Genomic DNA, 25,694 nt, shown 5'->3' with positions numbered 1-25,694 from the left:
TTTGGCTTTAGTGCAGCATTTAATCTGCAAAGTAACTAGTAACCAAAGTTTCCAAATAAAGGGGTACAATATCTGCCTCCAAAATGCAGAAAAATGGAAATACTTAAATTAAGTACAAATAACTCCAAATTGTACTTAAGTGTGCTGCAGTAGCCACTTGAGTAAATGTACTCAGTTACATTCCATCACTGCAGGGAAAGAGTGCAAAATTGTAACATGTGGAGTAAAAAGCATCAAAAATACCTCTTAAATGTAGTGGAGTAGAAGTGTAATGTAACACATAATGTATATACTCGAGTAAAATTGTACCTGGGTACCACAGTAACGTTACACAGACTGTAACGCTGTGCAGAGAGCAGCAGCCCGGTCGTCTGTACATCGTGTCCACCATTACGGCTCCTGATGCAGAGTCTCGGGCCTCACACCACCTTTTTTCCGCCTGTGTGTGGTGCCGCAGGGCCGGTGCTCGGGGCTGGGGCCTGCGCACACACACACACACACACACACACACACACCTCGCATCCGACGCTCGCGCTCAGGCGGCCACGTTCAGTCTCCTCCCACCGGGCGGCCGCTGGAAGGAGCTCCATGACGGGGGAGGAGGACCAGCAGCTGCCCGGCAGTCATCGAGGAGCGACCGCGCCTGTGTGCGTCTGTAGGGGGGGGGTCTGACCGGGGCTGGACGACCGCGAATAACATCAACAAGGTGATTATATGTTGTTTTATTTACACATTCAGGGAAGAAACGGGACATATTTCTGATCTAATCGCTTCCTCTGTGCTCCGAAAGTGCTGCGCCAGTGATGTTCAGGGTGAAATAACACAGATGGGAACAAAAGATTGATGTGGGATTTTTTTTTTTTTGCCATACTTTTAATGTAGCGATTGTGTAAAGCTGGTGGAAATCCGTCTCTTTTTAAGCCATAAAAAACCCGATGTATAAGCGAGTTGCCACGTGGGTGAAGCTGGTTAAAGACTGTTAATCCAGCTGAAAACGTGTCCAGAGTAAATCTGATAAAGCTCAGAAAAATATCCCACTTTCTGTCATGTGAAACAGGCGACAGTTAGTTAGGCAGCGCTCGCATCCCTCCACGGGCTGTCCCACAGGGAAGACCAGCTGCTCAGCATCACTTTTTTTTTTATTTATCAAGGGGGCTGAAATGGAGAATATTCTCCAAACACCCTCCTTCCTCCCTCCTGACAGCTTTAATCAAATGTAATGGATGTGCAAGAGGGACACATGGCTCTGCTGGAGGGGCTGAAAAAACAGGATGTCATGGCTTGGTGGCTCAGATTGCTGAGATATGTGAGGCCTCCCCCCCCCCCGGCTGATCCATTATACACTCGGGATAGGAAGAGGGACAGACGCACACACTGAACACACTCACAGAGCTGTAATATGTTGCGATTATTTAGTATTTATTCGCCCCAAACAGCAAGATTTCTTTAGGCAGTCGGCAGTCAACATTACAGAGCATAAACACTCGACAGTGGAGGGTCAGTCGCTGCTGCTGCTGCAGTCAGGTTGATAAACAGGAGTGAAGATAACTCCACTTTTTAATCGCGCTACTTCAAAAGTATAACATGTAAGAATTCCGCATTAAAACATCGTAAAAACAACAAGACGGCAACAAGAAGTTTGGTAGACGGATCATGTAACTTCTGGGAGAAAGTTAGCGAGTGAGGGAAGAAGCTGGCAAACGCGATTAAACGTAATGTGAATGAAACCTACTTTCTTAAAGAACTAGCATCCTGTTTAATTTATACCCAAAACAAATAGGGGGGCAGCATATCACCAGAATAACTAACTGCTGCTAACTGTAGCTAACGTTAGCTCATTTAGCCGTGCAGCTAGCAGTCCAGCCTGGGAGCTCAGAGTACCGGGGAAATGTCGGTGTTACTGCTGCTAGCACAGGAGCTTTGTACCAGGACGGGCCAGGGCTAGCTGGTTAGCATGCTAACTTCAACAGACATCTGTGCAACAGAATACAGAATGTAAATAAATATTGGCGTTTTGGAAAGACCCATATTCGTTTTCTTTCCGAGAGTTAGGTGAGAAACTGAAGTGTAAATACGGCAATTATGTGCTGGACTGTTTGGATTCGAGGCAAAGCTTGTGCAACCTAGTTTGGCTCTTAGCATCAGGAGTTTTGCAGTTGTGAAATTTGAGCCAAAGTATTTGTAATAAGTGCAGTGGGTTAGGAGGAGTACAGTGACTTCAGCTCGAGAGTTTCATTTTCAGTAATCTCAGGAGACGCTGCTCTGCTCCGTCGATGGTGCATCTGGAAATGGCATCAAGAGTCTTTGGGAGGAAATGTGCTGGAACATTTGACACAGAGGGCTTTTTCATTCAGGCATTTTTTCACAAGTGCATGTTAGTCTCATGCTCGCCAGATTCCTTAAACCCATCAGACTGCTCCTTTGTTACCTCGCTCTCTCTCTCTCTGACCTGCAGACGTGCAGTCCTGGATGACATTTTCTGATTTTGAGCGCTGATAGAAACAGAAGTGATGGCCTCTTAGCTATGGAGCACGTACAGGAAATGAGTTTGCTGCAGGCCTCTGAGTGTTTGCATTCTGCACAGGGGGACAAGAACTGCTGGTGGTTTTTGATTCTGACTCTGAACTTTTAGCAACATAAAGTCTGTTATCAGCCACCTCACAAGCATCGCAAAGATCAGGCCATTTTTATTCATTTAGTGATGCATGAAGATTAATCATGCCCTTGTTTCGATTACTATAATTGGACGTTGAGCTGTTTTCTCTGAATCTATTATCTACTGTATTTTATTGTTTGGTTTATAAGAGTCATAAGTCGTTTCATTCATTATTGTTTACCTCTCTCCATACACTTATTGTTGTTCATAGCCTCAGGTTTGTTGACCAGCTGTTGACTTTCTGACGGTCAAGCTGATGAAAGAGGCTGGACGGCATTTGTCAAATCAGTCATTGCAGATATTGGTGCTGAGTCGCGCAGCTGTGTGGGAGGACACAACTCGTCGTCTTGTCTGTGAACTTGTCTGCAGCAACTTCTCCATTCGCAAAACAGGTTTGCAGAATAATCTCTCCTCCCATGCTGGTGCAGTCTCCTGGCAGCACAAATGTTGTCTGACGCACCGAGCAACGTAATAAAAACTGGGAGCAATTTGTTTGTTTGTGCATTCGTGTGTTTCTGGCTTATATGACCGCATCTGTTCCACCCTGACGTGGAACATGTCATGTCGGCCAGGGCTTGAAATAAAACGCGATAAACTTCCATCACGATGAAGGTCGAGGGTTCGATTTCTGGCCTTTCTCTGTGGAGTTCGCATGTCCTCTCTGTTCTGTCCAGGTGCTCCTGATTAAGGTAAAGACCGATTAGCTGATATTCAGCGTTGTTCCGATTATCGTTGTCCGATTATCAGTGATTTTTTTCTGTCAGATTGCAGATAAAATAAATTAATTTAAAAAAGTGCTACTTTGGCTCTGATGCAACATCCTCTCGCACAATGTCCCGACCACAACACTATCTGTTCGGTCACAATTAAGAGCCTATCACCACTGAATAATCTGCAAAGTAACTAGTAATTAAATGTATCAAAAAAGTGTTTACAACGGAGAGGACGTATACAACAAGGCGTCTAAACTCTGACTTGTTAGTCACAGGAAACCAGAGGCTGTGAAATGTCGACCGTGGGAGTCTGCTGTGGGAAGATAAATTTTTTTGGCGGAAAATAAAGTATTATCAACATAGATTTGGTATCCGTATCAAAATGCATGTGTACATGAGGGAGACAATGCAAACAGTTTACCAGTACATTGTAACTAACTCTGTAGGGCTGCAGAGATGTCCTGGCCTTCAAATCTTGTTCTCCAGACGTAAGAAAACATGTTTGTCACCGACTCCAACAAATGTCACATCATCATGATTCGGCGAAAATTGAAACTTATATGCAAATGATCCAGCGTGAATCGCAACATCTGTCAAATCCTAAATCATGTTTTTCCATGTGGTTCAGCCCCAGTCTGGATCAAAGTGGTGGACCGACAGCCTCTCAGCACTTCAGCAGGTCCACACAACCTGATGGATTGTTTGCTTTGTTGTTATAGGTGCCCTTAAAGGTTGCAGCCGTTACAGTGACATGGGCCTCAAACGTAACTACACACCCTGCAGAGCTAACACGGGAGCCTCGCCTGAACTGCAGAGTAGAAAATGACTCAGAGGAATGGATTCAGAGGGACGAGCGATCGCTGCCTACACTCGCAGGCCTCTGTGGTTTGTGAGCAGGTCAACGGCATGGAGCAGGAGAAAGGTCCAGAGGCCAACGACTGTGAGCCAGAGGAGGCCGGACCGGGAAAAGCCGGGGCCGTGAAGGGAGCAGTCGCAGCTCCGGATGGAGGTTGGGGCTGGGTGGTGCTGGTTGCCACGATAATGGTCCTGGCTTTGACCGTGGCGTTCCCCTCCTGCGTGGGAATCTTCTACACCGACCTGCAGAATGACTTTCACGCCTCCAACAGTGAAACCTCCTGGGTGCCCTCCATCATGACATCAGTGCTTCATGCAGGAGGTAAAGTAGACGAACCGGGATAATAAACTGGGCTCCGTTTAATTAATTTGTAAATTACATTTCTTAAGTTTGTCAGAAATGTTGTGTAATCAAACTGTCTAATAAATCAAGCTACAGGATTTTAGTTGGAAAATTTCCACCATATTACTTTATTATTTGCCCCCTCACCCGGAGTAACTTTAGTCCCTACCTGCTGTTGTTGTACGGGGAAAATGGGAAACCTGAGAGAGAGTCTTGCTGTGATGGTGTTGATTTAAAGCAGATTATTCCATGAGAAAGTGTAGCTCGTTTCTCACCCACAACCCACAGGGACTTCAGTGAGCTACACACCAAGAATTCAGGGTTGGAAGGGACGCTGTGTAACTTCTGAAATATGAAATAGCACATTCATGCTGCTCCAATGAAATGTTGAAGTCGGAAGCAAATGCACCTTGCATAAAAGAACAGTTCACCCAGAAATGAAAATTCAGTCACTGTCTTGACCACAAAACATTTCTGGAGCTTCACAGCAAAACAGACTTTTCTTTTCTTAAACAACTGAAGTAGATGGAGACTTGAGTTGTTTAGGACAATGCAGCAACACTGTTTTGCTGTGAAGCTCCAGAAATGTTTTGTGGACTATGAAACTTCACCTGACTTTCCATCAGCATTCACCCAAAAGTGAAAAAAAATTCATTTCTGGGTGAACTTTTCCTTTAAATGTAAGCACTCCAAGGTTTTGCTGCTGCAGTCTTACTTGGTCTTGTATGACCATATATGAGCATATGTTGGCTAACTGCTGACTGACAAATTTTGCTATATATTGCTGTGTAACTGATAACACACAGTGGCCACAGCAGTCACTGTTCAGCAGAAGTAATTTGCAAGAATTTGGGATCACTTTAATCACTTTGGGGCTTTCAGTGGACTTGTAGGCATAGTTTTGTCATATTTTGTCCAACAGAAAGTACTTTTTCTATTTTCATATGAATAAAAATGTTATGAAATGTATTAAAAGGGTTCCTTTAAAGTATCTTTGAAGATGTCCTCGCCTGGTTTGACTGGTGGAAACAGCAAACGCAGTTTCTTCATCTAACAGTGAACTGTGGCCGGTCTCTCTTGTACCATCTCTCTCTGCAAGATTTAAAACTCACCCGCTTTCAAAAAAACAACAAAAAAATGAATATCTTGTTCTGTAGATGTGATTACATTGCGTTTCCACCCCGTGTTTCGCTTTCTGAAAGTTTTTAATGTGGCAGCAGCAGCAGCAGCAGTAGAAGTGTTTGAGTTTGTGATACGGCAGAGTAAAAGTAAATAAAGAGGCTGATATCAGTGAGATAAAATTCAAAACATGACGATGCATTTTCCTGTGAATCACGTGTGCGTGGGTAGGTGATTAGAATTGCAGACTCTGCCACTTACAATGGAAACTGCTATATAGAGATGAAACTACACAATGTAAATACTCTGGATGGCTATTGCTTAAAATTTGTTGATCATTAACGGTTGTGTATTTCAGGGTCTGCTGATAATTGTACAAAGAATACTTTCTCCTGTCATGAACCTTCTCAGTGTGGTGCACAAACAGGCTCTCTCTCCAGTCAGTAGTTATGTCTGCTTCCTTCCTCATCAACACATTATGTAACCTGCATGAAAAAGGGAAGTAGTGTTGGCTGTGCAAGAACATATAAAGTCAATTTAGAGGAACAAGGTGAATGTTTGGTTACTAATCAACTCTACAGTAACTAATTTAAACAGATATTTACTTCGGTAACTTTATCTTTCCATCTGTTGATAGATTTTGTGACATGGAGGTTTTTATTCTGCATTTTGCACACTGTATTCAGTCCCTGAGAGGTTTTGATAGTGTCACAAAAGAGATAAAGGTTTGAATAGTTGAGGGTCACTTCACAGCATATTATCCGACCCTTTCACACACTTACCAGGAGGAATGTGGCTGCAAGATGCAACACTGATACCACTACAACTGAAGTGAGTGATAGTCACTCAGTGTTTGTGGGGTGCCCATGTTTTCAGATTAGTTTTAAGAAGAAGAAGATATTAAATGTTATTAATCGCTTATCAGAAAAATTCAGGAAAGTGAATAAATGAGCGGATGGCGGACCGACGTGGTCATTTTACCGTTGATGTTGCCACCGAGCCGACTCAACGTGTACAATCAGTCTCATGTGCTTATAATGAGAATAAAGTCCGTCTGTGGGTGTTAAATAACCTCCTGCACCGTCATTTTTATCAGAATAAATCTGTGTGGTGACACCTGAACAATCAGTCCTGGTCTGTGTTAATGTTATCAAGCTTAAATTCCCTTTCCTCTACCGTCCTCCCTCCCTGTCTGCCAACAGAGCCGGCTACTGTTGTTACCTGGGAGGAAAACAAGTGGGTGAAAGTTACTCGATGTTTTGTCACGTGTTCATGTTATCAGATTGTTTTCATATCGTTTCCTCCACCCCTTTCTGTCGCACCACATTTCACTCCATTTAACAGCAAAGATGATTAAAAAACAGTAATAATCATCATCATTTTTCAATATGAGTTCCCTCATGTCCTTGTCAGCAAGGAGAAGACGTCTTTGTTTACATACATACATAGTTCGTCTATGGTGGTCAGTAATAACCTCCTGCACTGCTTTCTGTCAAAGCAGCCTGTGGTTATATTAAAAACATTAGCACTGGTCCATGTCATTACTATCAAGTTTTACCTCCCTGAAGACACAGTCATGAAACCTTTTAGGTTTTTGGCTCATTTGTGCCTCAAATAAGTGAGTCCCTGAATCCCTCCTCACATCCGTGCCACACTCGGCCTCTGTTTAACTCTCTCAGGACGGACAGACCTTCACATTTTTCACGAGTATTAAAAATCTGAATACCAAAAATTCACAGGGTGGCACAAAAAGGCCTTTCAATCATCATACATTCAGTTCTTGCATTTAGATCTGGGGCTGTAGTATCCAACCAAAAAACGCCACCTCCTTCCTGTTCTTCGGCTCAGGGGCTGGGTGCTTTGTCCGGCTGAGTTAGCAGCTGAACAACACGCCCTCAGATTGTGTTATTTCCTGTCTACCTATCTATTTTCATATCTCCCTGCACATTATGGTAATGAACATAAACAACTAACATGGATGTTGTTAGTGGTTGAAATTTTGGCTGCCCTTTCTCCTCCATTCTTGTTCCACTAGCTCACTAAAAGCTTAATATCAATATTAGTTTAGAGTTTATATATAATATAAGCAATATTATATGTACTATAGTAGCATATGTGCAATGAGTACATGGGCAGAGTTATTAGAGGCCTGTGACGGTCACAGTTACTGGATTTTTTTCTTTGATTTGTCAGAGCATTTGATTTATTGACTGCTGTTGGAGGTCGGTAAGAGATTTTCTACAAATATTACAAAAAAATTCAAATATCTCTGGGGCGTTTGTGAGTTTTACGTCTTCAGTAGGAGTCAGTGGCCTTAGGGGACAGACAAAAAGAGGAATGTGATTTAACACCAGACTTATCCTCCCAGCTGCCGCACTCTGAACAGAGCAAAGGTATGTAGGAGGACTTTTTACCAGTTCAGCAATATAAAGAGCAACAATAGTTTGGAGTTGTGTGATAATTGCACACAGTTCTCATGGTTTTTGCAGACAGGAATGCTTTGATCTTGTAAATTTTCCTGATCTGACAGAAATGTGACAAGAATTTGAGGTTTATCTTCATTAAGCTGCACAAAGTTTGAGCCGCTCAACATCAGACGATGTTCGCAGGCACCGCCTCCGAGAACTTTGTGGGTTTAAGATTCAGAAGTCTTAAAGTTAGCTGACCTTAAAGTAAAGTGATCCTTTAAACTGCATGGACAAAATGTCTTCAGGTGACTCTTGAGTGAAAATCTGCAAATATTAGCCTTTAAACACTCCCGGCTTATTTATGTAGGCTCGGTTAGGTCCACATTTATCCCCATCAGTACCTTTCAGCCTTATTGCTGAACAACAAAGGCACTGCCAAGTGTGTGTCGAATTAACCAACACTGTTTGTGACCTTTAACCGATATACTGACCTTTTTTTAGTGCTGAGGCTTCAGGCAAAGATTATTTATGAGCAGCAGTTTAGGTAAATGACGTAGTAGAGACAGCAAAATATGTTGAGAACTAATAACGGGTTTGTAAGGAAGCCCTGAGAGCAAATGACATTAAAAATGTTTTTTGTTTTATCATCTGTGAACCTGTTCACAGAAATGTTTGTTTATTTATTTTTGTCAACTCTGTGATAGTTTGAGATTTTATTTTCCAGGATAAGATTTGAAACAGGTGGAAAAAAAATTGAAAAAAGTTTTGCCATCAACATTTTTTTTAAGCTTTTTTTCTTTTTCAACTGTGAAAAATTTGGCATGTGAATTTTTTTAATTTTTCTGCAGGAACACTTTTCAAAGTTTGGGGCAGCCCTGGATTAAAACGATGAAACACAAACCTTTTTTAAAGATTATTTTCACTAAAAGGTACGACAAACGATTTATGTAAAAAGCACTGCGTTCAGCACTGATGACTGATTTGTACGGAAGCCCCGAGAGGCAAGTAAGAAAAAAAATTCTCGTGATACGTTTTCAATTTATCTCCTTTTTATCATGTGTGAAAACAAATTTAAAAGAAAGTAAAATAATAAATGTAGCCAACGATATGTGGCCAAATGAGCTCCTACACACAATAGGTGGCGGTATGCACCTTTAAAGTTGGTTTGCAAACAGTCAATTCGTAAAAAGAGGTGGCAGGTGATTTTTTATTTTTATGTTTTTGGTTTTTTTAGGATCATTTGTAAAAGTTGTACCTATATTGTGTGTTGGAAAGCCAGAAAAGAGTACTGTCGTGTCTTCTGTTTTGAAAAATGATCCGGCCAAAAAACACAACATGAAAATGGATCACCAGAATTTTTTTTTCTCACTTGCCTCTCAGAGCGTCCATAGATTTGTCCTAAAAACACAGTATATTTTCATGCTAATTTACAAAACAGATATTGGCCGGACAGTTACTGTACTTCTATCATACATTAAGAGAGCAAACATACTTTCAGTCATGCTTTAAGTACTTTCTCTCAGCTGGTACATATTACAGCTAAACACAAGTTATGTGAAACCTGCTGTAGGATTAAGGAAATTACCCAGAAGCCTTTGCCCATTTCTGCAGTGGTATGCATTAACTAAGAGCATTACATTTGATCCACAGGTCCCTTTTGTAGCGTGCTGGTGGAGAGACTTGGTTGCCGGGCGACAGTCATGTTGGGCGGAGTCCTGAGTGGGCTTGGAATGGCTGCCAGTTCATTTACCCAGTCCATCAGCCAGCTCTACATCACAGCTGGGGTTATTACAGGTCAGCAAACACTCGACAGATTTATTATCAGGAGCTGACGCTTGATAACCGTGGTTACACACAACGCTACGCTACACTACCTGCCCAGCTCGCAGCAAAGGTTAAGCAGTTGAAGTGACGGATATTTTTCTCAGGAGTTGGAGGAGAGCAAATCAGAAATTAGGAAAAGCTGAAGGAAGGAAGTCTTTTTTCAGAAAGCTGTCGTGGCGCAGCACAAGCCATTGGCAATCGTGTGTTTCAGAGTGCAGTGGTGCTATTGCCACATTGTGTCTGAAAGGCCCTTAACTTTAACTAATCTATCCGTCTGACTAGCTATTAACTTGATGAGCACTAGTTATATTTTATCTTATTGGATCAGATTGGAATGAGAGCTGAAAAAGTGCAAAAACAAGAGATACATTGTGAAAAAACAACTCTAAGTTGGAGTATTGTTGTTCTGAAAAGATTTAAAATTAGGCTGGGAAAGACCAGTCTTGATGTAACTCACATATCGGGCAAACATCGGTATCAGCCTGTCGGCAAATAAGGTCGTGTTCACCGATAGCAGCAGCCGATGTTTCAGTATCAGTATTGGTGCATCCTTATGTAACACATCTATATACACTACACATTTGATTGATATTTACAGACAATGAAAAGCATAAAGCAAAAGATGTTGTTAAACACTTGAAAACGGCCGAGAAGAAGTAAACTTATTTAATCCCTCTTCTTCTCCATAAGTCACTGAATGCTGAGTATACCAATGTCTTCTTCCATCGTTCCAGGTCTTGGTTTCTGCTTCAGCTTCCAGCCAGCTGTGACGATCCTCGGGCACTACTTTGTGCGTCGCCGTGCGTTCGCCAACGCCATGTCGTCGACAGGCACCGCTCTGGGACTGTGCACGCTACCTGTCCTGGGTAACTACCTCCACACAGAGCTGGGCTGGAGGGGCAGCTTCCTGGTTTTGGGGGCCGTCCTACTGAACTGCTGCGTGTGCGGCGCCGTGATGAGGCCCCTGCAGCCCGCCAAACATCGTGGCCAGCCGCTGATGAACCATGGACCTCTTCCGCCAGAGGAGGATAAAGTAAAGAAGGAGAAAGGGCTGCTGAGGACCATATGGAGCTACCTGGTGGATTCCATGAGCAAACACATGGCCTTTGATCAGTTCTGCAACAACTCTCGTTACTGTGTGTACTCTATAGGCATCACCTGGATGATGCTGGGCTTCGTGGTGCCCCTGGTGTACCTGGTTCCCTACGCCACAGCAAACGACATGGAGCAGAGCCGCGCCGCACTGCTGCTCTCCATCCTGGGGATCGTTAACATTATGGTGCGCCCACCCATGGGCATCATCTTTAACCTGCCCTGGTTCAAAGGGCGACACATTTACGTTTTTGCCGCGGCTCTGCTGGTCAACGGGCTCAGTAACAGTATCTGCTGCATCGGGCCCAGCTTCAAAGTACTGCTGATTTACGTGGTCGTCTACGGGCTGTCCATGAGCGTGGTGGGCTCCCTGATGTTCACCGTCCTCATGGATACGGTGGAGATGAGCCGCTTCCCCTCAGCTCTCGGCCTGCTCGCTATCATGGAGAGCATCACGCTGCTCATCGGGCCTCCACTGGCAGGTAAACACAGAGAGGGGGGAGATGGAGGAGGCAGATATGGTGGGAATGTAGGACACGGTCGCATCATGATGCAACATCCTAGATGGAATCTGCCTCACGGTGGTTTTACAGGTTCACGCAGATTTAAAGTGAAACACTTCAGGTGAAAACACCATTTTTGATTTTGCACAAAACATCCAATATACACAGTAAGAGGTTTATTTGATTTTCAATGCATTAAATCAAATGAGTGCATATTTAATTAGATTATATAATTTACACATTTTAGGACAAAAGTTCATAATACTTGAAATAAAAAAAGTTCATGTAAATAATCAACTGGGGAAGTTTCCTGGTTAAAACGTGACCCTATTCATCTGTAGTGTCTATTCAGTTGTTCTGGAGGTGGAATTGGTTCATTGTTTGAGTAAAAACAAGTTTATTGTTATAATTGGCTTTGAATTAGTTTGTTGTAGCGTGTTCAAAGGTACTGATACTGATGCTGATTTTTTTCCTATACTTTTTTGATACCACATACCAATATGTATGTATACGATATACGCATTAGATAGTATCGAAAGAACCAAAGCTATAAAGAAAAGTGATCAGATTCAATGCAGATACAATGGAGGTGTTTCAGAGATCCTTTAATGATTTGTTTGTAAAGATGGTTTACTCGTGAGGGAAGAAGTGAACTGACCTGATAATACTGCCAGAGATCTTTAACTGATTTGTTTGAAAAGATGGTTCACTCTGACAAAAAACCAAACTGGAGAAACTGAATTTCTGTCTTTTGTTGTTTATTGTTGATTTTTTTTATAACTGTTGTTGGGACAAAATAAACAATGATCTGATGATCTTTACAGATCTAGATGTGATAGTTAAACAATAGCATAGCAGTCAGTGCTGGAAAAGTTTTGATCAAATCATGACCTTAAAGCTGAAAGTCGTTTCAAGTTGTGAATTCGGAGACTCGTGACACAGCTTTTTGCTGTGGTGACGGATAGCATTTGACATGTGGTAACCTTGTGTTCTGCAAAGCAATGAAATCAAATGTCCGGAGCAGCTCTGGATATATCAACACCTTTAACACTAACAGTGACCCTACAGCTCAGTCCAGCTTCTTGCTGCATCTTTTCTGTCTAGAAAACTTAAAACACATACTGTATGTGTGGTCAGATTTCCTGCATGTGTGTTTATGTGTGCTTTGGTGCGCACGTTTCTGCTTGTGTGTTACGTGAATGGCAGAAATAGCAGGTTCAGCCCCTCCCGCTCGAGGCTGTAGCTGTAAATAACATCATGTTCTCAGTCATTTTGTCCGCTACACAGAACAAAAGAGACGAGTCTGCACTGGTGGAAGAAGTATTCACATCCTTCACTTAAGCACAAAGACTCTGCCACGCGTAAAAGTCCTGCTTTGAAGACCTTACTTACAAGTATCTTGAATTTCTACTAATAGCAGTGCTTCAGCGAATGTATTCAGTTACATTTCAGCACTGTGAGTCGGAGCTTTATTTTGGAGGACTGTAGTTTAGAGGCAGCAGAGTGGTGTGAAGGGCAGAGGCTCCCTGTCTCAAATAACAGGTATGCGTCCCCTGTTTATCTGAAGGCTCATGTATCCGGGCAGTGATGCAACCACAGATACAAGTCACAACCAAACCACTTTACACCTGGTTTGCTCTTTAACCAGGTCACACTCAACTGACAAAAGGCTGATCAACAAAACACACGCATGGTTACTATGATCTGTAGAAGAGAAATACTTCACTTGATTTTATGCGTTCTATTTGCAAGTAAACAAATTTTGACATTGACAAAGTAAAGATATCATGTTAAAGTAACTTTACAAGTTACTTTTTACAAGTGAAAGTAAATTATACATATATATTAATTCATTTTAAAATGTGCTACTTTGGCTCTGATGTTAACTACAACAAAATATTGCACAAACATCATTTCATATTCAAAAGGTCAAAGTTCAACTACACTGTGACATAATCTGAAAAATGTTTTAACCATTCTTCAGTGACAGCAACTTGACTGATGTTTGGAGGCATTACAGCCACGAGCGGTAATTCTAGTTCCTTGAAGTTGTTTAGCCCTTTCATTTGCCTTCTTCTGAATCTATAAGTGTTGTCTAGGAAATTGTAGAAGAAAATAGTAAAAATAAAATATGACCAACAAAGGAACAAACGTAAAAGGCCGGCACTAACGATGACTCTTCCTGTTCTCACAGGAGTCCTGGTGGACAGGACGGGCCAGTACTACCACGTCTTCTTCGCCTGCAGTGCCGTCGTTGCCTCAGCCGCCGTGTTCCTCATGGTGTCTTTCTGCTGGCTCGACAAAAGGGACAGGAAGTCGCTAATGCAGGGTCAACCATCAGCACCGCCTGAACCAGCAAGACCCGCCGCAGTCGACATAGTTCCCGGCTGTCAGTACAGCAGCGTGCCCACAGAGGGAGACAAAGACAAGGCCTCGGCTAACGGGGCAGAGTATATCACCAGCCTCTGAGCCTGCTCACACATCACACTCTGGTTCACACAGTTTTCAGATTATTCTGTAATGTTCGCGTGAGCTTGTTCGGCGCACCAGATGTTGTAGAGTTTGCTCTTCTGTGGCTGAATGACACCTCACCTCTTGACCAACATCTGCCATCTGGTGCACCATAAAGGTCAAAACAAACACTACGAATAATTTGCACTGTGTGACCGAGGTCGGACACTTGATCCTACGTACCAAAATGGAACAGATGTGCACTTACAATGTGATTGTACTGTTTATTGTAACATGCTGCTGATCTTATTGCCGTGATCACACAATCTATCATATATGAGCTAGCTCACTTTATCAAGCCAAGAGACATACATCCTTTGTTGAAGAAATCACTCAGAATGCTTTCTAGATGTTTGATAGAATATGAGCTCACAGACAGAAAAGAAAGAGTAGGTAGCTTGAGAATGATACAGAAGTCCAAGTGGTTGTAGTTAAATACAGAGCAAATTTAGCAGTAATATAAACAGGTGAAATCAAACTGAAGGAAACAATGAAGTAGAAAGTAGCTCACTAGAGAATACTTAATTATAGGATGCACCTATTCTTTTTTTTTGTTGAGTTTTCAATATTTGTTCCCTCTTTTGTGCAAAGGGGAAAAGAAAGCATATAAGAATAACTCAACTGTTTTGAAGTCAATCAGCCTTTCATCACACTTTCAAAGATGGCGTAGTTAGATCTTTGAAAGAGCACAAATATCAATCATAGTCGTAGGATTTGTCCCAGCTGTTCCTGAACGCACCACAAAGACGGTTGATTGTCGAGTCTCATTCCCAGGACGTCAAATAGCCAAATCCAGGCAGAGGGCTGCAGGGTCTCTGCAGACACGAGACACTAACACGTCTTTTCTCCCCATTCCATCAGTCTTTTGATGTTGGGAAGGCGGCGTGCAATGATGCCAAATAAAGATAATCCATAATTCCCCTCAAATGCATTCAAACTAAAGTAACGAGAACTGTTTTGATGTAATGAGGAGAAAGTTTAGATATTTGGGTTCAGATGTAGGGAGGAAAAGTCAGTACTGATACCTGAAAAATATGCTCAAGTATGGTAATGAAGTATTTGTACATCCCACCTCTCTTACAAACTGATTGCAGGGATGTCCCAACTTAGTTACCAAGAGTTAAAGGATAATGTTACTATTCTATATTTTTTTCTTTTTTGTCAACATATCTCTAAAAGACCAAAGCCAGCTCTGAGGAACAACTATTCAGAGGTCGGGAAACTGATTGTTTTTAAAAAATAAAACAGAATGTGATAATTTGCTCTGTTGCACAGAGGAAGAAGAAATATCAACTTGTTAGCGAATACATTTAGTGTTGTTTTTTTTGGTCTTTTTGGGGTATTTTTGACAATAAGAAAAATCACTGGACATATTTTTTTAAATGACTGACTTGCTACAGTAGGCAGGACAGGATATAGAAAACAAGAGTGCTGTCTTTTTGACATCTTCACAGTATTTAAAGTAGAAAAACTCTCTTCTCTGTCACGTGAAACAGCATATTACACCCATCATGATGACTGGGTTGCTTTAGATCACTGAAGGCAGATATAAAATAACATTTTCTGTTTGTCATTCACTGTCACATGTAGAATATGTACTGTGTAAGCAGAAATTAATCATGTTTTTGTGTTTCTCTTCTCATTCCTTAATGGAACAGTGCCTTTTTGTATAACTGGTGTATTTCTAAACACAATCACGGGAAAATATCACAATATCAGATCATTTCATAGTAAAAGTCAGCTCGTACGTGGTCTGAAACATCTCACGAGAGGAATATGTTGAAGGCACTGAGGACTCAGCAGCTCACATGTTCAAACCGACACGTTTTACAACACTGTAACTGAGTTTACCTTCACATGACAGGCTTATCTTTATCACCACCTGCACAGGTTTGAACAAAGATATTTTACGTCACACATGACTGAAGATTAAATATATATTTCAGGTAAGAGCCGTATTGCAGTAATCAAAAGTGTAACCAGAGGCTTCTCAGTGATGAGAGGATTTATTAGTAATTTTTTGAGGCTTGTCTTGCTTTGGGCCAAATTACAGTAAAACTTTACTATAGATACTTTATTTATACATTTTGATCAGGGGGAAAATAAATGTTTGAATATCAACGTGGTCTTTGTTGTGAATTTTTTGAGTGTGAATCCAAATATTTATTTTGGGTGTACATGCACGAAGAGAGCATTAAACAAAAAATATTGTACTAACCAGGTATGTGCACTTGCTACTTGGTACTTCTACAATACTCTACTACAATTCAGAGATAAATATGAGTATCTTAATCCATAATACAGTATATAGTAATTCTTTAGTGGATTTATATTTCTGTGACCCTGAAAATGATAAACGGTTATGAATAATGCATGGATGGATGGATTACATTGCAAATGAATAATCTAAACTAACTAGCAACTAACTAGCAACTTTTTTTGTAAAGCACTTTTCTCAAAACAGTGTTTACAAAGTGCTACATGGAAAACAAACAAACAAAAGAGATACAATTAGGAACAAATCAAAGCTTTATAAATGTGTGCTAAACAAATTTTAAAATAGCAATAATTATATTTTAAAAAAGCTGTTTATAATGTGTATGTTATAATGTAATGGTGTAAAAAGTAGAATATAGCTCTCTGACATGTAGTGAAATAGAAGTATACAGTAGCTTATAACGTAAGTAAAGCACAAAAACTACACTTAAGTAAATGTACTTAGTTACATTCTAACACTGCATGCTTACAATTGATGCTTATAATGCTTATACTTTTTGTACTTTTACCATATTTTGATGCTAATACTTGTGTTGTACCTTTACTTACAGTGAGTAACATTTGTAAAGCATTATATTTACTCTTAATAGAGTATTTCTCTACTGTGGTACAGTAAAAGATTACTTCCTCCACCTCTGCTATTATTCTTGAAGAACTGTCAGATATGAGCTGCCGCCATCTTGTGGCCATAATTTACACTTACAACGGAATACATGCGTTGTACTTTGACATTTAATAAATTTTGTAATGCAGTAATTTTACTGTTAATGAAGTACTTCTACACTGTGGTACTTTTATGTAGGTCTAAGTAAAATATCTGAGCACTTCTTCCCCCTCTGCTGTTATCCTTGAAGAACTGTCGGATGGGAGCTGCCGCCATCTTGTGCCCATAACGTGAAATGACGGGCTGCCGTTGAGTCCGTGTAAACTTTAAGGCAAAGTAGAGGCACACGCTGTATATTTAGGCCTGTGTTTAAAACGGAAGATAAAAGTAGACAAACTAAAACGAGGCCAGCGTTATTTGTGTTGTGTCTCACCTTCTTGTTTCAGCTGTACGGAGTCGATACAGATCAACCATGCGTCACCTCGTTAACTGAAAGTGAAAGTAAAAGTGAACCAGCCGCAGCGTTAAGCTAACTGCTGAATGTGGGAGAGAGCACACGGTAAGTCATCCAAATTAAACACGATAACATGATCTTCATTGAGTTATTACTGTGCCACACGTCTGTCTAGGTGAATGTTAAACAGCAGCGAGAACAGGAGCGACCTACAATGTTATTACGAAGTGTTAGTGAAGTTATTAGCCGACACTAGCTAGCTACAGTGACTTTGCTTTCAAAAAGCTACTAACAAAGTCGGCTTGTGAGTAAATCTAACGTTGTGAAGTTCATTAAAATAGCCGCATTAGCTTATAATGTTACATGTATTAGTGTTATGTTACTAGTTACTTTCCAAGTTCAGTTTGGTAATACAAAATATAAATCAATTGATAAGTATTGATTAGTATTTAGTATAAAATGCTGGAATTAGCCACATCTTGCCAGCAACAGTATCAGCAGTGCTTGGACATAAATGCATCAGTGATTTTGCTGTAATACAACTAATACTAGTATTATGTATATTATTCTGCAAGGGGCCATTCTGCATAATGAGTATTTTTACTTTTTGTACTTGCAACTTCAGTATTTGTACACTGTCATGTTACTACTTTTGCTAATGTGGAAGATCTGATCTCCTGCAGTCTGACCGTCCACCAGAGGAAAATGAAGGAAGTTGCAGCTTGTGGATTTTTTATTCTCCTCTTCGATGCCGTGCTGTGTTTGGCACTGTGGGCCGGATTATGGCAGCTGCAGTGGCCCGGCTGTGGTGGACTGGCAGGTGTGTGGGCCTTTGGGGCAGTAAAGTGGGCCGCCCTCCATGTTTTCACCTCAGCACTGACTGATGGGAAGCCCCAGGCTGTGCTCTGCAGGTTGGTCGCACTCCTCTGTCTTCTGTCTCCCGTGTTTGAAAGTGGACGGATCTTCATGGAGCCTCCCTCAGAGCCTTACCTGGGACCGTCTCCTGACCTCAACATGCTGCTCTTGGGCCCGCTGTCATCGTTACTGGCCTGTGTGGTTTGGGAAAAGGGCCTCTGTGGAAATGCAAAGATGAAAAAGGGCACTGTTAAACTGGATGCCAGGCCGCTGCTTATGAGGATGGTGAAATACTTCAAACCAGACACCTTTTACCTTATAGCAGCTTTCAGTTTCCTCATCTTAGGTGTCATCTGTAAGTGTAAAATACTGACGTTCTACACTTTACACTTATATTTCATATGGTTCATCTGCACATATGCATGGTTATCTTTACTCACTACACTCACCTGTACGATCTCATACAACTGCTCTGCCATAAAATCTATGTTTATGATGACAAGTGTATCAGGATGATGTTGTAGGGCTGTACCTGACAAAAGGAATCAGACACCTATCAACATCACTGTATAATTTCCTGTTTTTCTAATCTGTGTCGTTCCTTTCCGAACAGGTGATACCTTTATCCCGTTGTATCAGGGGAAGGTGATTGACATGCTGAGAGGTCAAGTGCTTCAAACTGGCTTCTTTTATGCAATCGGACAGCTGGTACTTCTCTCTCTTGGAAGGTAATCAAATCAAACTGTTTGCATATATTCCTGTCCTTTGTGATTTCCTCTAATCACCTGTCTGATTAGAAAAATAATGTCTCTCCAATAATGATGTCTCCATCTTAACAGCGCTCTGTTCTCTGGCATGAGAGGAGGCATATTTATGTGCACCCTGGCCAGACTGAACAAGAGGCTGAAACATCTGCTGTTTCACACCCTCCTGCAGCAGGAAGTGCATTTCTTTGAGGAGAACAAGGCTGGTGAGAAAAACACACAACATATTTCAGGGATGCAGTGATTTACACATTTTCCACATTCACTTCTTCTCCAGAGCTGAAGGTTAACATGATTAAATTTCATATTTTCTCCTTTCCACCACTCAGGAAGTCTCTCCTCCCGCCTGCACTCTGATGTGGACAGGATGGGCCGCACAGTAGCACTGAACGCCAACTCTATGGTTCGCAGCACAGTCAAGACCTGCCTGATGCTCACAGTGATGTTAAACCTGTCCTGGGAGCTCACAGTGCTCACCTGCATAGAGATGCCACTCCTGGCCATCTTGCAGAACAAATACATCACAGTGTATAAGGTAGGTGTGATGAGATTAGCCGTGGACTGAATAGCCTACAGTTGTTCAGTTCAGGATTCGGCTTCTAAAGTATTTGATGCTCAGGTTTTGTGCAAATGGGCTTCAGGATGGGCTACAGATAAATAACAAAACAAAATAGAGCTAACCGAGCTTACAATTATCAAGTCAAACAACATACAAATTGCTTACCTTAACTCCTCACTCAAAAAAGGAAGTAAGAGCACTAACAAAGTTGAAAATCCAGAGAGGACATCAGATTTGACTATTGACAGTGTAGTTCATTCAGTTTTTTTCACTGTTCATGATGCTGTCAGTGTTAAGTCTGCTGCTGTTTAAGGCAAAAGTTTGACTTACTGTTTTGTTCAAAATCATAGCTGAGCTGACAGCAGCACTCACAGTCACCAGTGAGAGGAGCTCCAATGCTAAAAGTTACAGATATTTTCAGTGACACCAATGATTCAGTGCGTTGCATTTAAGAGACTATAAAAATAAATGTGAAAAAATAATTACAGATTAAAAAGAGGTTATGTATCTAATGTATTGGAAAGCAGCAGTAAACAGCTATGTTTTAGTCGGTTCCCTTTTACTAAAAAATCATTTTGTTTATTGTTGCTTCACTGGGATGTTTGATTTTCACTGTGCAGAATGATAAATGTGCAGTTTGACACGGCTGTTTTCACTTTTAGCTATTGAAGGAGGAAGGTTTGTCCAGTCGTGCAGTTAGTTTTCGACGAGGGAGAGCGGTCATTTCAAGATTTTTTTTTACGATGAAATTGAACTTTATTGAGAAATAAAATGTACCAGACACAAATAATTATTCAGTATTTGTATATGTTTTATAACATGTCTGGAGTGGATCTTCAAGGATAAAAAGAAAACACAATCAAGCCCAAAATGTTTATTTCATCTGTTTCCCTCCACTGCACATCAGCCAAGATTTAAAAATAGCAAGGGGAAATATATAATCAGAAGGAAAGGGCAGCAGACAGGGTGGATTGAGTTACAAGCTGAGTGCAGAGAAAAGGAAGGGAAGATAACTGAATCCAGTCAAAATGACAAACAATAGAACATTTATCAGCTTCAGCTGAAAATAATTAAACTTGAAGGTGTGAAACAGTCACTCAGTAGTTAGAAGGAGTCACTGTCTGTGTTTCTCCAGACATAGCAGTGGAGTATGAGACCCGTGGAATAGAATATATATTATTATTTCAGCTCTTCTGGATTTGAAATTGGAGACAGTGACATGGGAGATATGAAACTGAGTAAATGAGGTACAGCTCAGGTTGAGACAACTTGAATCTGTTATGTAATTAGTGCATCAGTCTGCTCATATACTTCCTCTTGTTATGAATTTGTCTGTGTTCTTTGTCAAACAGGAGCTGAAAGATCAGATCCAGGACTGCCACGCTCAGAACAATGATCTGGCTACTCAGACACTCAAAAAGATTCACACAGTCCGCAGCTTCAGGGCAGAGAAAGATGAACTGAGGAGGTATAATGAGGCTCTGGACCAGATGTGTGCTGTCAAGACACAATCGGGAATATACAGCATAATCTTTGGCTTTATACGGAGGGTAAGATGGAAGTCGTATACATCCATGTTGAGCACATGTTGACATGTTGAGCTGAAACTTGTTGGATGGTCATTTGTATGGAGACCCATTTATACCAGGAAAAGAAAAGAAGGAAAATATGAAAAATCAGGGATGATACGACAAAAGATTTGTACTGTGAGTAAATATTTTATACTTGAGATAATAATGTTGACCTACGTGATAACAAGTCTGAATTTTACCAGTTTTAACACAATGAGATCGGAAGTAAAATTATGAGTTTGTATCGTTATATTGACTTTGTATGTAATATTGATGATTTGAATTAAAACATCAAAATTGTGACTTAGTAAATCATAATTTGGACCATGGGTATTTTTCATTTTTGTATTTTCTAACATTTTATATATATGCATATTTATTTTTGCAGGAATGGTCTTCTGTGCATATGTCCCGCTCCAATGAAAATCTTTAAGTTTGGCCCATGTTTTTAGGAACCCGTGTCACTTCTGTTGTTAGGTATCTCTTTACTACAATGTGAGTAACTCCTCTCTCTGTACTCTCTCCATATAGCTGGTGAGTCTGGGGATAAGGTTGCTCATGCTGATACAGGCCCGCAGTCTCATCTCGTCAGGTCGCCTCAGCATCGGTAGTCTTGTTTCCTTTTTCTTGTACCAGAAGCCGATGTCCAACAACTTAAAGGTGAGCTGACTTACAAATATTTTACACTGCTGAATCTTTTCTCTGTGTATTTGAGTTGTGAAATATATCATGCAGATTATTTCTTTCTTTCACAGGAGATTTTGTATTGCTATGGAGAGACGATGTCCACGGTCGGAGTCATCTCCAAAGTGTTCAGTTATCTTGACAGGACACCAAAGTGTGAAAAGGCGGGAGAGTTAGCTCCTGAGAAGCTGGAGGGAAGAATTGTTTTCCAGAATGTCTCCTTCACCTACCCGTCAGCTCCATCAGATAAACCAGCTCTGAAGGTAACGGTCTGACAGGCTAATAGCACAAGTTTGACATTGTGTTGTGAATAGTGTTAAACATTAATCCAGAGTTGGACGAGCCACAGTTGCATCATCACATCATTAACATGTTTTGTACAGTCTGTTTCTATGGAACTTCGGCCAGGGAAGATGACAGCACTGGTCGGCCCCTCCGGCGGTGGGAAGTCTTCCATCGTCAGCCTCCTCAAGAGGCTGTACGAACCTCAGGAGGGACAGATCCTGCTGGATGGAGAACCACTGCACCATTACAAACACAAATACCTCCATCAAAAGGTACACTTAAATCACCGCCACAAATTAAATCATTCAAGAAATAAAACTTTCTTCTATTTTGTTTAGATTGAAATAAGAAAATAAAGTTTATTGTCTATATCAGATGTCATAAAGTGCTCCATTCCTTCAGGTGGCCTTGGTATCCCAGAATCCTGTGCTGTTTTCTGGTTCACTGAGATACAACATGGAGTACGGCTTGGAGGACTGTCCCATTGAGAAGGTGAAAGAAGCTGCAAAGAAGGTCAACACAGATGGCTTCATCTCTGAACTGGAGGAAGGATATAACACAGGTACAGATAGTATACAAAAATATATAAATATAAGTAAAGCTTTTTTGATACAAAACTTGTGAAAATCAGTTTTGAATGCTACAAATACAGTTTTTAATTTGATTTTTTGTGATCTCCTATTCTAGGAGTTTGTGCCTTTGTTTTATTGTTGCTTCTATTGTCCAACGTCTGTTGTTTTAATGTCACTAAGGTGCCTTAGTTTTTAGGTCTTTTGTTGTTAAGGTCTAGCACAAACTTTTCATTAAATAAAAAGTTATATCTGTATGTATTATATATATCTTATGCCTGAGAATTTTGTTTAAAAGGAAGCCTGCCTTACATTAACATTGTTGGACGAACAGACATCGTGGAAAAAAACAGCTGTTGTTTATAGCTTGTAACAGGTTTCTGCTGATCAAAGGCCAAACTGTTCATGTGATTGTCATTCAGTCATGATTGACAGAGTTGCTGTCACTTTAACAGTCTATATTTGTTTATCCTTACAGATATTGGTGAATGTGGTGGCAAACTTGCCGAGGGACAGAAGCAGTGCATCGCCATCATCAGAGCTCTGATTCGAGATCCGCAGGTCATCATCCTGGACGAGGCTACCAGCAAACTGGATATTGAAATGCAGCATACTGTAAGTTAATGTTGTGCCTTTATTCCGCCTTTCCTTTTTAAAGACAAGTCATCCAGGTACAGATTGCTCTAACTTGATATTTCATTGTTGGGTTGTGTGTCTCAGGTGCTTCGGGAAGTTCTGTCTTGTGGTCTGACAGTCCTGCTGGTGGCTCATCAGCTGAGTACTGTGGAGAAGGCTGATCACATTATCTTCTTGGAGAAAGGAGAAGTCGTGGAGGAGGGGACGCACCGGGAACTCATGGCCAAGAGAGGACGCTACCATCGTTTGAAAGAGGAACTGTTCACTCAAGTCGGCTGAAAAGAGCTCAGTAAATATAGTTTCGTTGTTTGTATGTGAATTTTTGTTGTCGCGAGTGTCTGCGAATGAGTATGTGCGTGATTAAACGTGTAAATACTCTCCCTGACATGATTACGTGTCTGTTTTTTGTCTTGTTCAGACTGTCAGGACAAAAACAACTTTTTTTATTAGATATGAAGTAAAGGGAATGAAGAGGTTTGGTCTGCATGTTTCATGAGCACAAATGATGTTTACGTATTGAAGCGGTATTGGGACATTATTATTATTATGTTGTCTTCACACCAACAGGTGAGATCAGACACAACTGAACCTCCAATGCTGAGAAAGTGTTTATAAAGTCAGGCAGTTATATTTTCAGAGGCAAATATTGTTCTTCACTACACGTATTTAACAGATGATTTCGCTAGTTACTTTACAAATTCAGATTTTATATTAAAAAAGATGGATAAGCAGATGAATTAATAATAAAAATGATCATTAGTTGCAGTCCTACATAACAGTGGAGCACAATTATTTGTTTTGAATATCTTTCCATTTCCTTCAGAATGAGTATTTTAGCATTTTTATTTTAGCATTAGTATTTTAGCACAGAGTGGATTGCGAGCAGCCAAAGATAGCGAATCCAGCCTTATGTAGCCCCGCTGGATCTGCACGACTGGCTAAACCCATGTATTTTTTTTTGGACTTGTTGTGGAAAATCCCAGAGATAACCTTGTTAACAACATCCTTATTCTTGGAAAATGTTACATACATAAATCCAAGTATATGAAAGTGAAATCATCCTTTAATATATTTCATCATGAGTTTGTTTTTATGCAAAAGCCCTTAAAGTTATGAAGAAAAGTAATGCAGTGAAACTTTATAGAGGAATACAATATACAAAAAAAGCTCTAGCTTTGTGTTTATTTTATTTAGTCATTAATTTTATTTGTTCTTTGTTTTTTTTTTATCTCTTCTCTTATCTCTGTTTGCTGTATTCAAATTGTATGTATCATTTGCCTCCTTTTGTATGGACCTGTTCCTTTGCACTAGTGTGAAGAACTTAATGGTTGTAAATGGACTTTGTTAAATAAAGAAAGAAAAAAAACCTATGTAGCCCGGATTTTATGGGACTTTATGTAAAACTTTATGTAAAATTTTCAATGGAAGTCAAACATGATTTCAAATCTCTATCTTTAAACGTGTGACAGGAGGGCAATCTTTCAAGCCATTTCCTTTTATGAATGTAATATTTTGCTTAAATAATAATTAAATGAGTTATGTACATTTCATCAATGTTTGTTCGAGTGACATCTTTTTCAAGTATTTCTGAAAGGTATTCCTGTAAATCAAACCAAAAGGCAGTAGTGTGGAAACAATCTGTAAAAACAGTAGTTTCTCCCTCACAGTCACAAAAAGAGCATCTGTTGTTTACGTCAGGTAGAAACCAGAAATTGGCGAAAACAATTAGACTATATTATATATTCCAACTGTTAGACGATATTTCAAATGTACTCCTTTTAATCGGCAGACCTCTTAACTGTGTTTTGTTTGTTGATGTTTGGTTGTGCTGAGGGTGGACTGGAATTTTGAACTTGTTTGGATTAAAAATTGGAGTAAAAAGAGAAGAAAGAAAACACATGAAGCCAAAATGACTCAACTTCTTGGTGATAAAAATACCAGGATTTGTTTTGTGTCGCAGCCAGCAGAGCGTGCACACTGGAGACTTCTGCTGACCGAGCTGGCTAACTTCCAGGCTAACTCAAATGGGGATAAAATAATTTAATCATGCAGCTCTTGACTTTCCAAATGTTATTGGACAGAATGGGTCAAATTATTATTATTTTTTGTGGGGTTTTACAGACGCTTCACATTTCATGTAAGCTTATGGGAAAAAGAGTTAGCTGCACTTCTACTGTAAATTTCACCACAATAACTGTTTATAAACCAAAAACTTCCACACCGATTCAAATAAAAATGATGTTGTTGCAATAACTATCAAGAAATTAGTGTCTCTATCGTGAAACAAATAGAAAAAGGCAGGTTGCTGCACTGAAAATGAAGAAAAAGTGTGACCATGATGCAGTCTGTTTATCAACAACAACAACAACAACAACACTGACACCAGCTGTTGGTCTCAGTTGAATATTCTGC

At 40.5% G+C, this 25,694-nt stretch overlaps 2 protein-coding genes across 2 annotated transcripts; both read left to right on the top strand.

Moving 5' to 3' along the window:
* The first annotated feature begins 560 nt into the window (after positions 1-560).
* slc16a5a (solute carrier family 16 member 5a) lies at positions 561-16,145 on the top strand. Its single transcript, XM_084342674.1, has 5 exons — positions 561-706; positions 4,089-4,546; positions 9,745-9,888; positions 10,653-11,492; positions 13,708-16,145. The coding sequence occupies exons 2-5, from the start codon at positions 4,192-4,194 to the stop codon at positions 13,980-13,982; spliced, it is 1,614 nt and encodes a 537-aa protein (XP_084198800.1). The 5' UTR covers positions 561-706; positions 4,089-4,191; the 3' UTR covers positions 13,983-16,145.
* Positions 16,146-17,211: 1,066 nt separating this feature from the next.
* Positions 17,212-24,836, top strand: tap2t (transporter associated with antigen processing, subunit type t, teleost specific). Its single transcript, XM_084342683.1, has 12 exons — positions 17,212-17,464; positions 18,043-18,569; positions 18,828-18,942; positions 19,054-19,184; positions 19,308-19,513; positions 20,890-21,087; positions 21,640-21,768; positions 21,864-22,055; positions 22,176-22,349; positions 22,480-22,639; positions 23,125-23,261; positions 23,367-24,836. The coding sequence occupies exons 2-12, from the start codon at positions 18,065-18,067 to the stop codon at positions 23,559-23,561; spliced, it is 2,142 nt and encodes a 713-aa protein (XP_084198809.1). The 5' UTR covers positions 17,212-17,464; positions 18,043-18,064; the 3' UTR covers positions 23,562-24,836.
* Positions 24,837-25,694: the final 858 nt, after the last annotated feature.

Source organism: Pagrus pagrus, assembly GCF_965226575.1.
Source record: "Pagrus pagrus genome assembly, chromosome: 21".
Lineage (NCBI taxonomy): Eukaryota > Metazoa > Chordata > Actinopteri > Spariformes > Sparidae > Pagrus > Pagrus pagrus.
This window is presented reverse-complemented; position numbering and strand designations above follow the sequence as displayed.